The sequence below is a fragment of the Pipistrellus kuhlii genome, unplaced genomic scaffold (genome assembly GCF_014108245.1).
Source record: "Pipistrellus kuhlii isolate mPipKuh1 unplaced genomic scaffold, mPipKuh1.p scaffold_m20_p_1, whole genome shotgun sequence".
Classification (NCBI taxonomy): domain Eukaryota; kingdom Metazoa; phylum Chordata; class Mammalia; order Chiroptera; family Vespertilionidae; genus Pipistrellus; species Pipistrellus kuhlii.
Genome location: NW_023425404.1, coordinates 41,570,922 through 41,584,805, shown reverse-complemented (window position 1 = coordinate 41,584,805; position 13,884 = coordinate 41,570,922). Strand labels below are relative to the sequence as shown.

The window sequence follows — 13,884 nt, the reverse complement described above, 5'->3', positions numbered from 1 at the left end:
CTAAATTTTTGTAAAAGAGAAGAAAGAAAAATGGCAAGTGCTTTAAAAGCTGAATTTAAATCTTTAAGACGTAATTTTTAAAATCTTTATTGTTGAGAGTATTGCAGATTCCCCCCCTGTTCCCCTATTTGCCCCTCTCCACCTAGATCCTGCCTCACCCCAGACCTTCACCACCCTATTGTCTGTGTCCATGTGTTCCCCATAGTCATCTGAAATCCTTACTGGAGAAAAGGAAATAGGTTTCCTATCTGTTGGCTACAGGATTCTTATCTCTCATGAGAAAACTCCTGGAGAGAATGTAGGAAGGACTAAAGTCTTCTGTGATCCTTGTGTGAGGAAGATTATTTTTCATAAAAAAGTTAAAGCGAAAGATTACTTCACGCTTCAAAAAATTCTCTTTATATATATGCTGCACTCTCAGAAGGAAAAATAATTCAATAATCTTTATCCTATTTGAAACACTCTAGTCCTATGCAAATTAACATCTCTAGGTTCTGATAAATCATATTATTTCTCTTGCCCTTAAAAGTACAGAATGAATCTTGGTAACATTTATATAACTAATTCTCCCAAATTCAAATAATCAGAAAAAACTAATCAGATTAACTATATAATTCCAAGGTCAGCATCCTTGATTTAAAAAAATTCAGCCGAAACCGGTTTGGCTCAGTGGTAGAGCGTCGGTCTGCGGACTGAAGAGTCCCGGGTTCGATTCCGGTCAAGGGCATGTATGTTGGTTGCTGGCACATCCCCGATAGGGGGTGTGCAAGAGGCAGCTGGTCGATGTTTCTCTCTCATCAACGTTTCTAGCTCTCTATCTTTATCCCTTCCTCTCTGTAAGAAATCAATAAAATATATTTTTTTAAAATAATAAAAAAAAAATAAAAATAAAAAAATTCATGTTCACCCGGCCAGCGTAGGTCAGTGCTTCAGTGTCAACCTGGGAACCAGAAGGCCATGGTTCGATTCCCAGTTGTGGGCTGGATCCCCAGTGTGGGGCATGCAGGAGGCAGCCAATCAGTGGTTCTCTCTCATCACTGATGTTTCTCTCTCTCTCACCCTCTTCTTCCTTCCTCTCTGATATTTATGAGAATGACAGTATTTTCTACTTGAAAAATAACTACCTGAAATGGATATTTCACTGTCTGGCTTATGAATCTTCAGAGAACAAATTAAAATTTAAAGCTTCATTAGTCATATCTTTAAATGCACAGGCAGAGGCAGCCACAGAAGGACTAGAGGGCACAACATTCCTTATCCAGTTAACTGTATATTCTTGAATTAAGTGCTTGGTAAGCAGATCCTCAGCAAGTCCTCCATGAAGATCTTCAAAAATTCAAACCGCATTTAACAGCTGGAGAAAGCTCTACAAGCAGCAGCTCGGTAAAGATTTATGCAGGGCAGGTCTCCTAAAGCCAGTGGCCTAGGGAACCAAAAACCATGATAATGAAGAAAATGGCTCCTCTTGAAAATATCCTCTGACCAAGGTAGGGAAAACTACACTATTTACAATTAACTTTAGTAGTCCTTCCCTGAAATATATAATTCAGATGTCAGGTGGGATTCTGTCTTCCAAAGAAATATAACCAGAACCTTTTATGGGATACCTACATAAATTAAGTATAAAGGAAATTTGGGGAAATTGAAAAAAAAAATGGAACAGTTTATTTTCCTAACCTGATTTTATCTATAATCCCTATAGCCTTCCCAGGGAAGAACTAAACAGGAGACCCGTTATTCTGCTGGTCCTCATAAACCCACAAATGTGTTAGGTAACTGGACAAAATGAACAGCACAATCCTGCTGGAGTTAGGTAAGTTTTAGGAAAATATGCTCTCTCTCCCATCAGAACAAACAAGAAATCTTACAGGGAAAAAAAACTGGCTGATTATTTTCCTTGATCGAGGGAAGGGCTTAAGATACAAATACTCCTCTTTCTCATTAAATGAAAATGTTTTGCTCAGCTCTGTAAAAATAAAGTTAATAATAATGTTTTATATATAATATAAATTTAAAATAGGTTAATTATAAGTGATCAGGACTAATATCTTTGAAGTCAGAATTAAATTAAGCTCTGCCAGTTGCTAGCCTTGGGAAAATTACTTAGCTTTTTTTAATCTCTTTCCAGTCTTTGAAATGAATCTAAAACTTGCTTAATTTGCAGGATAGTGATGAAAAATACTGTATGTGAGGTACTCACAAAAGTGACAAGGACAGAAAAAGTATTCAATCGACAATTACTAATATTACTGATTTTCCAATCTATACAATATCTATATCTGAATAGCATATTAATTATGGGCTAACAATTTTTATAAAATGTACTAGAGGCCTGGTGCACAAATTCATGCACTGATGGGGTCCAGCTGGCCTGCTCCAGATGGGGGCCATTGGGGTTGGGCTGTTTGGGGCAAGGGACTGATCAAGGCAGCACTGGGGTGCCTGCTGGGAGGCGGGGCTGGCCAAATCGAGGGGCCGCAGGCATTCTGGTCAGTCTGCTGTTCGGTCTATTTGCATGTCACCCTTTTATTAAATAGGAACAGTAGTACACACCTTATAATCTGTAACAGAGACTTGTTTCTGGTCACATTGGGAAAGATAGTCCATATCAATCAATTCATCTTCATGTATCTTTCTGACTAACTGTTGACGTTTCTGAATCTGAAATGTGCCTAAAAATGAACATTTTATTAGAGATTTATAACATGTTATGATTGCCAATATTTTGAAACGTAATAAAACATTTAATCTGCATATGTTTACTAATATAGGATTATTTCCTTCAAAATAACAGCATTTCAGTTCTACAAACATTCTCATTATATAATAAACAAAGAATGAATAAGTAGAATCTCATGCTCTCATTCATCAAATGGTGGTAGATGAATGTTAATATAACAGATCAAGCCAAATAGGTTAATTTTTTTTTGTTTTATTATACCAGGTACATTTAAGTGGTTCACAATCCTTTTGATTAAAACAAGCTGCTCACATTATCCTAACAAAGAAAACAACTTATTTAATGTTTTTATCTTACTCTATAGTGGCACTCAGGTCTGGTTGTGGGGATTTTTTTAATAATGAAAAGTCACAATTTTGCTACTGAGTGTCACATGTTGTGCTTTGACTCATAGCTAATGAAAGTGTGTGAAGATTCCCACTGGGGCACTGCACAAAATATGGAATGCTTCACGAATTTGAGTGTCATCTTTGCATAAGGCCATGATAATCTCTGGATTGTTCCAATTTTAGTATATATGCTGCCAAAGTGAGCACTCAGGCCTGTTGGTTTTGAGGGATTTCTGAAATACATCAATTATTGCATCCCCCATAAAGAGAAAGAAAGCATGAAGTCTATTCAAAAGTTACAAGAAAAAACAAAAATTTCTATATTCTTCCTAAATAATACAGCACAAACCCAAAAGGTGAAAAGGAAAAGAATTGGCTTTGATTATCCACCATTCTCAAAGCCCAAATCTTTTAAAACTGCATTGGTTAGGTCTGTACTGAAGTACCACCGTCCCTATCCCAGCAGTCATAAAGGGATCTTAAACCAACTAGGATGCTATCTATTTTTACCTTAAAATATAAAATGTTTATTTGCTAAGGCATGCCTTTTCACATGCTGCTACATGCTTCATGCATGAGGAAAAAAAACACACCAGGAAATGAAAAATAAGGCAAAACGCGCTTGTCAGTATTACGTCTACTGAGTGTCATAGCATTATGTAAAGATATCACAGAGTTTTGTAATGTAAGGATGTAATGACAGTTTAGTATTTCTTCTCCTACTGCTAAAAAAATTAATTTTAGTTTCTTCAATACATCTTGAAAAAAGCTAAAAACTTTTGCCAAATTAGACAACTGTTACCAATTAATAGCTGATACTCTGTTAGGATTCACGTCCTTTAAACTTTCTAATTTATAAAAGCATAGCAAATTTGTTTAAGTATTACTCAAAAGAATCTGATTTTTAAAATTGTTGAAATAAATACATCTGTAATTCCCAGAGTGACTGAAAAATCTTTGTTTTCAAACTTCTAATAGGATGAATTCCCTTGATCACTGGAAAATAACCTAAAACTGTGTATTGATATGTGATTTGACAGTACTATTACATAGCATATGTTTGATGACTGTCTTTATGTGGCCTTTTTCAACCTATTAGGTTTCCCCCCCCCCCCCCCTCCCAAAAGTGAGGTAGCAGCCACTCCCTGAAGTTTTGGTCCTCCCCACCATATATACACATCTTCTATGAAGTGTTACTGCTCACAGTATAATCTTTGGACTTCTGGTACAAGCCTATTTATCTTAACTTTCTTAACTCCCTGTCCGTTTTTGCTGTCACTGCTGTTAAGACTTCTCTACCAATCCCACAGACATATCAGCTGCCTGTTGGGCACAATTTTGGGGACAACTTCATAAAAATAAAATAAAGTAAAGCTTTAACTGCTGCCCTAAACCATTCTAAAGTTGGGTAAAAACAAACCAAAGTGGCTCACCATCTATTTATTTACCATCTAATAAAACTGTTCCCCATTAACACCCCCACCTCCAAAAGTAAAGCAGCTAGCATATTTATTGGAACTTAAAAAACAAACCACCAATATCTCCATTACCCCAGCTCAAAGTTCTCTCTTCCATTATTAGTTCAATCTCCCTTATTTCACCAACCTTTTCTCCAGATGCACTATCATTACAATTAAGGCCCTGGTCACTGAATATCTAAATTACAAAACTTCCCGAATGACTGTTCTAATTTTCCTCATACCATTTTTCTTTTTCTCTAAAATTATTGCCATCAGGTCACTCTATAAATCAAACTCTCCTACCAAATTCCAAGACATTTTACAATATAACAGCATCCCACAAAGTCCAACCTTATACTCCATTATTTCTAAATATCAATTCTGCTCTAGTCCAGACAGTCTTCTCACTGCTCACAAACCTGGCAAGTTTACTTTCAAGTTATCAGACTCTCCATTGAAGGAATGTTCCACTTTCCTTCCACCTCCATAAGCATAATAAGACAAAACACACCTAAAACCCTACCGTCTCTAGGATGACTCAGTTAAGTGTAGCCTTTGAGTTATAAATTACATCTGTTCTAGTAATGTGGCACCTACTTATATTCTGTTACGCTGCTGTCCAAGCGCTGGGCAGCCTACCAATACTTAAAGCAACTTCATGAGAAAACTGAATCAACTGACCTTCACTAACAATTTAGAATATGGATAGTTTGTGAACAAAGAAAAGTAAGGAAGATAGGTGCATCATACATGAAGACTTTTCTTTAAACTTCTGTAAGTAGTTTCAGAACCTTAAGCAGTCGCAAATACCTGTAAGTACATTACATTACTATCCTCAAACTAATTTTCTCTTCCTTCCATGATAGGTCTGAAACTCCAAAATTATATAGAGGCAAAGTTAGTACATGTTTTGAGTGGCTCTTAGTAGTATGTTTTTGTTAAGTGATTATAAAGAAACCCAGCTGGTGTGGCTCAGTGCTTGAGTGTCAATTTATGAACCAGGAGGTCATGGTTCCTTCCAGATTATGTGCTCAATCCCCAGTAGGGGGCATGCAGGAGGCAGCTGATTAATAATTCTCTTTCATTATTGTTTTTATCTCTCTATCTTCCTCTCTGTGATATCAATAAAAATAGATTTTAAAAAATGATTATAAAGAAAACGATTACGGTGTACAACAACTGACTTCAAGGTGCATGAGAAATTCAAACTGGCTCTGAAGTCAACCCTAAAGAGCTCAAAGTGTTGAGATCAGTGACAGAATTTTTTAAAAATATGATGTACTTTAGTGATCTTAAAAAATAATTATTCAGGTAAGTTTTTGTATGTTCATTGAGCCAGTCTTATTACTATATAAATCTTCATATTATGTTACTCAGTCTTTTCATATTCTGAAAAGTTAATTTCAAGAAGTACAGGAAAATGTTTTAGTAAATATAATTATCAAAGTAAATTTTACAAATGACCAAAATCCTAAATAATGGCAATAATTTCTCAATTTTGAAAGCACTCCTCTCTAAATTGGTCTTTCTATTAATACAAAATACTTAAAAGTTCATGCAATTGGTGAGGTTTTAATGGAATCTGGATTAATGTTAAATTACTAATTTTATTTTTAGTAGGAAAAAAGATTAAGATAAGACCTTCTCCTTTGTTACCTCCAGGTTTACCTGTGGGGGGAAAAAATCATGCTCAAAAAATAAAATATTTTACACATTTGCTCCAGTTAGATAATAAAAAAGTTAAGTCAAATCCCATCACAACAAATTTCAAAGAAGGATAGTAATTATAGTATTTCAGTAATAAATTCAAGCAGGCGTGTATTTATTTTTATTATATAAAGTTAAATACAAAAAGAAACGTATTTTACTAACTCTGACTTAAAATTAAGTATTGACTATCTTCAGTAAGTTACCTAACTACGTTGTATTTTCCCCACAAATCAACATGGAGTATTTCTTCAAACTTTATATAAGGAACATATTGGTAGAAGGGACTAACAAAATGGAAATACTTCAGATAGTTAAAGTGTGGATTATGTAGTAAAAACAATCCTAAAAGTACCGTAGTTAATAGAAGGCAAACTGAAATTTGTTGACAAGATCTAAGACATTTGTTTTGATTCTAATATAGCAGAGTGTGACTGTTTAGTTCTTACTCTCAACTTTGTGCAAATACGTATTTCTATATATATATAAAAAGCCACTGACCATGCTGTTAATGACCGAATGACCTGTCGCTATGATGCCCACAGTGACCAGCGAACCAGCACGATTGGGGGCAGGGCCAGCCAGCCCTCCTCCTGCCCAGCCCCATCCCAGATCAGCCCCTCAACTCTGATCAGGGGCAGGGCCAGCCGGGGGGGAGGGACCACAGGCAGTTGGCTGGCTGGCCCTGCCTCAGATGGGCCCCCACCACCCCAATTGGGAGTTGGGGCCCACTGGCCAATCACTCTCTCCAGCCAGCCCAGCCCTGATAGGGCCACGATCAGGGCAGGCCAGCCAGCCAACTTCCCGCCTTCTCCTCCTCCCAACAGGCCAGCCTAAACTGCTCCAATTGGGGCCTGGCTAGCCAGACCCCACCCGTGCATGAATTCATGCACTGGGCCTCTAGTACCTTAAATAAGATTTCATGTTTGGCCTGACCAATGTTACTCAGTGGTTGGCATGAACCAAGAGGTCATGATTGGATTCCAGGTAGGGCACATGCCTGGGTTGTGGGCTAGATCACCAGTAGGGGGCATGCAGGAGGCAGCTGATCAGTGATTCTCTCTCATCACTGATGTTTCTCTCTCTCCCTCTTTCTTCCTCCCTCTGAAATCAATAAATTGCATATTAAAATATTAAGGAAAAAAAAAGATTTAATGATTGAGTTCCCAAATGAAAAATAACACCACATGGAAGTACTTCCTCTTTTTACCCAAGAGACTTCCACAGGCTTTTCATTAAGATAATCAATGTACACAAGCACTATCAAGATTAACAGTGAGCAGAGTATAATGCTAAACTACAAAACAACAAATGTTAACCTGTTAACCAAGCGGGGCGTATAAATACGTCAAACGTAAACAATATCGGGTACGGGTAGGACATATAAATACGTCCTTGAAATATATGTTGCACCCTGAAAGAGGTGGGACGTATATTTCCAAACAACAAAGGTATTAGTCATGCATACATGTCTCAACATGAATTTAAGACACGGAGGGAATCAGTATAATTTCGCTAGTGAGAGTGGTGGACGTGTTCAACAAGAATTATTTTGGAGTTAACACATGACTTACTGAATAAAGGGTATAGGATTTACTTAGATAATTTCTATAGGTCAATTCATTTGGCTGAACTCTTGTGTCAAAACAATACCGACATTGTTGGAACAATGAGGATAAACAGAATCGGAATCCCCAGTGAAATAAAAACAAAAAAATTACAGAAAAATGAACATATAGTAAGATTCAAAGACAAACTTATGGTTTTAAAATGGAAAGATAAAAAAGACATATTGATGCTCAGTTCTATTCATAATGACGAAAAGACAATGATTGAAAAAAGAGGAAGGAGGCAAGAAAAACAAAATGTTGTCATGGATTATAACAAGAATATGGGCGGCATAGATTTGGGAGATGGAGTTATGGTGGCCTATACGGCTGCCCGTAATAGGGTAAAAAAAAATTATTAAAAAAAAATTTCTACAATTAATTGATATGTGCTGCTTCAATGCATATATTATATACAAAAGAGATAAAGGTCATTTGGATCGATTACACTTTTTGATAGAGTGTGTAGAGAAATTAGTAGATAACAACATAGTGAAAACCCACCCAAAGACATCAACAAGCAGCTCTACATCTAAACCATCACGTTTAGTTGAAAGGCATTTTTCAGAACAAATGAAAAGCGATATAGGAAAAACTAAATCCAGGAAATGCCGAGTTTGCTACAAAAAAGGTGTTAGGAAAGAATCTACATTCTGGTGTCCAGATTGTAAGGTAGCACTATGTATCAACAATTGTTTTAAACCGTGTTTTTCAACCTTTTTTGGGCAAAGGCACACTTGTTTCATGAAAAAAATCACGAGGCACACCACCATTAGAAAATGTTAAAAAATTTAACTCTGTGCCTATATTGACTATATATAAAGTAATTCTCTTGAATAGGAATCAAATAAACACAAAGAAAGTATTTTATAATTACTTTATTATGAAATATTAAGTAAACAAAATAGTGAAAAATTATAAAATTCTTGTCTTGTCTGCACCTACGGCACACCAGGCAACATCTCGCAGCACACTAGTGTGCCATGGAACAGCGGTTGAAAAACGCTGTTTTAAAATATATCACACGGAAGTTGAGTTTTGAATTTTTACATCTATATTTTAAGTTTTTAAACTCAATATTTCTATTTTATTTGTGTGCTTTTGTTTATTGTTCTGTAATTGTTAACTTTTTTTATATTTTTATTGTGTATCGAAATAAAAAAAATATATTTTTTGTAATCTTTATAATTGTTTATAAAATTTATAATTTTTTAATTTGATGTTTCCATTTTTTTGTTGGTATTCTTTTCTATTTGTTTGTAATTTTGTATTTTCCTTTCTGCTTTATATATAAATAAACGAAAAAATATATATTTCATAGTCTTTCATTTATTTTAAGTATAAATAAAAAACAATAATAATATGAAATTACATCCTCCAGGTGTGACGTACTAACACGTCCTAGTGAAAGAGTACGCGCCCGTTTTATGTTGCGTAATTAAAAAGGGAATTCCCTGGTTAACAGGTTAACAAGGTAAGGGAAGGTGGGGGAAAGAGGGAAGAGATCAACCAAAGGACTTGTATGCATGCATGTAAGCCTAACCAATGGGCACAGACACCAGGGTGGGTGAGGTCATGAGTAGAGGGGGGGTAAAGGACAATGGGGGGATAAGGGCACATATGTAATACCTTAAACAATAAAGAAAATAACATTTAAAAAGAACAACATATAAAGCCTGAGTGAAACCTGAAGGAAAAAAAAACAAAACACAAAAAACCTGAAGGCAGAAATAATGAGCACCAATTCTTGTGACATTTCAATTGTAACTCTTTCAGCTGGGATTTAGATAATCCTCCAAATAAAGTCAGAGTTCAAACTACTTTAATTGTGGTTCTAAAATAAACTACCTCATTGTAAGCATTTCAGATTTTTAATCTTCTAATATTTTCCTTATTAAAAAAATACATGCCAATAATCCTTACATTTCTTAAATAAATACTGCTTCCTTTAAGTGAAAATAGCTTTGTCATTAAATATATGAGCTTTCCAAGGTCATATATTTAATTGACACTAAAACAGAGTTAAAATTGCTCACTCTTAGTAAGTTCCTCTACCTGAAGCCATCAGTTTATGTTTAACAAATTTTCAATTACTTACCATAGAAATGTCCAAATCCCATGCTGATTGCAATCACCAGAGCAAGTATAACACACTTATTGAGGCCACTACTGAAATGGCGTTTACCCAGCTCCGTAGAAGGTTCAGTTTCTTGGTCAGCGAGCAGTCGTTCTTCAGATTCTGAACTAGAAATAGTTTTCTTCCTAGCACGGCGGCGTCTAAAGGCTGGACTGGGATCATGGCTGGTTTCATCACTACTTGACTTGTCATCACTCGGCTGAGATGAAAATACTATTTAAAAAAGTAGATAAATATTAAAAATTTTATAAAAGGTTCCCTAGTATATATGATTTACAATAATCAAAGCCACCCCTACATGCTTTATTTTTACATAGGGCAGCCAAAAACAACACAACATGAACTCAAGTTTTCAAGTTTATCAACATAATCCCAAAACATAAAATATTTCAACTGTGACATACAAGAATCTGTTAATCATATTCTGTGCCTTTGAAGGTCTAGATGTTTTATTGTTAAACCTTATAGTTTATACCATCAGAACAATCATTCTCATAGTCTATTAAATTTGATAGTAGAGCTATAAACAAATACTATTTCTAGAATAAAATAAAATAAAAACCCTGTATCTCTTCAATTTCAATTTAAGGAACACAGGGACATATACAAGCAGTTCCTTGGGTGTTTTTCTACTGTAGCTTCACTTCCATTTTGAGTCCAAAATCAAGGTTCAGAGCACTCTAGTTAAACACAGACTTCCAGAAGTCAGATGAGCCCTTCCCTTCAACTGCCACTCTTACTAGAAGGCCATTAATTTCACCCTCTAGTAAATATGTCAGCATGAGGAAGTGACACAACAGCTATCTCTGAAATTAAGGAATAATCTGGTGCAGCTCCTTTATGAAAAAAATAGTAAACCATAACTTTTAAAATTCACAAGAAATCTCAAGTCCTGGAAACATACTAGTATACACCAAAAATTATCTTCAGTTTTTTCACATGTATAATTTATTAACACGGTTTCATATTATCAAAAAAATTGTATGTTGACAGAAAATTACATGACTTAAGAAATAATTCCCTCTAGCCAGTTAGAAAGAAAAAGAGCATTAAAAGTAAGGATAAGATGTGAGCTTGAACTTGATACACAGAGCTCCAAAACAACAAACATTCATGCTTTAAAAAAGCAAAACAGTTCTTCAGAAGGCAGGTTATCCATGCCACAGGAAAGCTGGTGACTTAAGTTAGGCAATACTTTTTAAAGAAGGATCATGGAGGGTTAACTTTCACATTTACAACGAAATACACGAAGAAAGAAGGCACTACTGAATGAATATTCCTAATATTTAGTGATACAGAAGCTACTGAGAGATCATGTTCATGACCCTTATGCCCATGTTTATCTGGTTATTCTTGACCACTAGTTTTTCCAAGATGCCGCCGCCTCAGGTGTGAGGTCACATTTCTTGGACAAAAAAAAAAAAAAAAAGAAAAAATAAAAGAAAGGAAGACTTAAATAAAGCATTACATAATACAAAGGCATTCATGATCATGGATGGAGTATTTTAAGTCAGACTTTCTGACAGTATTAAGATGAATCAATGTAAAAACAAACGTTTAGTCAAAATTCCTTTAATAAACTTTCAATTCTACATTAACATATTGACTTTATTATATATTCCAAGTAAACCAGCCTAACCGGTATTAATAAATTTACATCCTTATCTAATGCTTCCATCTTTTTAACCCATACATATGATAGCTGACATATTTTTACTTTTTAAGTCTTTTAAAGATTAATTTGGCCCACAGTCCAAGATGCAAGCAATGCAAAGGCATGCAGTAAGCTTAGCCAGCTTTATCACAAAATAAATTTGATCACCTACTTAGAGTATCATGGCTGACAATAGATATCTTTAAAGCACTACGTAAGTAGTAAATGTGACTAGGCACACTCAGCTCTAGAAAAGCTGACAGATTTAGTCACACCACCTTGGAAAGCGAGTTGGCTAGGAACATGGTGTTTCAGCTGATCAGCCCATCCCCTTATGCATTCAGGAATCTTCCACAGCTTCTCCCACCACCTTTCTTTTGTGAATAAACAGGAAAAAAGATGTATGAAGCTTTATTATAAAGAATAACAGGGAAAAAGAGAACTGAAAATACTCACTTAAATTATCACTTAACATTATTATTTGTGCTCCATCAAAAACTAACAATTATGCCTTTTTTAAAAACTTATACAATACTAACTTTTCTACAACTACCAACTTTGCTCTCATATGAAGACGGGAGTGTTCTTACATCAACAAAAGATAACTGTCACAAGAATTTAATTCAGAAGAAGAAAAAAACTGAAGTTGAAATCCAACACAGATGAAGAAAGGAAAAAAACAAGCAATGGGCAGGAGGAAATTAAACTGAGAAAAATATGGGATAAGGGAAAGAGAACAAAAACTCTGGGCAACTGATATATACTAGTATATGTAGTATTTTCAACACAGTCTGATGTAACTTTTTATTATTTTTAACATGTTCTTTATTGAAGTAATTCCTTTGGGAGGGATAGCAATTGATAGAAATACCTAATAAAATATACCTCTTAACTCAATCTATAAAATTCCAAAGTCCAAATTTAGAAAGTAGATTAAAACTAAAATAATGTGTTCTGAAGTGTCCAAGTATCTGAAAAAAAATAACAGCATGTATAGGATCAATTTCTTAAATGTCTGCTTGGACCCTTCTCCACTACTCCTACTTCATTCAACTACCTTTTCTGGCCTACTAATATCCTCAAATTAAACCAGCAAAGCCATTAAAAAAAAGTAATTGAATACTACTATAGAGTTTGAACCTATATTTTAATAAATAAAATGAAATTTGATGACCAAAATGGATTCTAAAATCAATTATGTTTGCTCTATTCAAGCCAACACCAAAGTTTCTCTCTGATCACCAAGAACACCTGATAAGTACTTAAACGTTTTGAATAAAGTGTTTTCAAACTCTTGTTTATAGTCAAACTAAGGAAACACTAGTTGAAAGTAACTCATTAAATGAGTTAACTAAAAAATCTCTACTTGCAGCCAAAACCAGTATGGCTCAGTGGATAGAGAGTCGGCCTGAGGACTGAAGGATCCCAGGTTCGATTCCGGTCAATGGCATGTACCTTGGTTGCAGGCACATCCCCAGTAGGGGCTGTGCAAGAGGCAGCTGATCGATGATTCTCTCTCATCGATGTTTCTAACTCTCTATCCCTCTCTCTTCCTCTCTGTAAAAAAAATCAATAAAATGTAAAAAAAATAAAAAATCTCTATTTGCAGACATTTAATTAACTTAAACTGAATAAAAATTCCATTGTCTGATTTTGGCAAATGTAAATATTAAAGAGTGGTAAAATCTAAAGAAATGATCTAAAATAGATAATACATGTTCCTGTTTCTGCATCAAATTAAGAAATTACTGGAACCATTGGCAGTATTCCAAGGTGTCTCTCACATAATTCACTCTTAAGTTATAATTGTGGGTTAATAACTGTTGGTTAAGTATAGGTTTGCTTCTTATATTTTTTAGTAACTTGTGTCTAAATAGTTATACCACATTGAAAGATGTTATATGTCCCTAAAATTGAGCCAAAACATTCTAGAAGGGAATTAGTTCAGTAACTTACATTTTAACCTCCAAATGATTCTGTCTGAACAACAGACATCAACTGCGTTAACAACATGACTTACAATGGCACATTTTCATAACTCAATCTAAAATGAATGATCTAAAGATCAGGGTTTTGGGATGCTGCTGTACTGCCAGCTACTTGAGCCCTGTTTTGCACATAGTAGCACTCAATAGCTGTTTGTTAAATGACTAATAACTGAAGAGAAAGAAGTTTCACTATTTTCACAATATAAAAATTTTATCATTATAGGCAGAAATCTTAACATTTTCCTGCTTTTAGGCATAATGC

At 34.9% G+C, this 13,884-nt stretch overlaps 1 protein-coding gene and 1 non-coding gene across 7 annotated transcripts in view; both read right to left on the bottom strand.

Moving 5' to 3' along the window:
• The window catches only part of CCPG1 (cell cycle progression 1), a 68,206-nt gene that overhangs the window by 25,431 nt on the left and 28,891 nt on the right, over nt 1-13,884 (bottom strand). For 3 of the 6 annotated variants that reach the window (XM_045582300.1, XM_045582304.1, XM_045582312.1), the window contains exons 6-9: nt 11,913-12,008; nt 9,942-10,193; nt 6,186-6,197; nt 2,554-2,672 (exon numbers count right to left, since the gene is read on the bottom strand). In XM_045582300.1, coding sequence (XP_045438256.1) covers nt 2,554-2,672; nt 6,186-6,197; nt 9,942-10,193; nt 11,913-12,008 — 479 coding nt within the window. The remainder of the gene's footprint in view (nt 1-2,553; nt 2,673-6,185; nt 6,198-9,941; nt 10,194-11,912; nt 12,009-13,884) is intronic. The other 3 variants (XR_006741780.1, XM_036441211.2, XM_036441195.2) reach the window with 2 other exon arrangements.
• On the bottom strand, nt 3,174-3,276 carry LOC118710144. Its single transcript, XR_004985317.1, has one exon. It is a non-coding gene; the product is annotated as a U6 spliceosomal RNA (small nuclear RNA).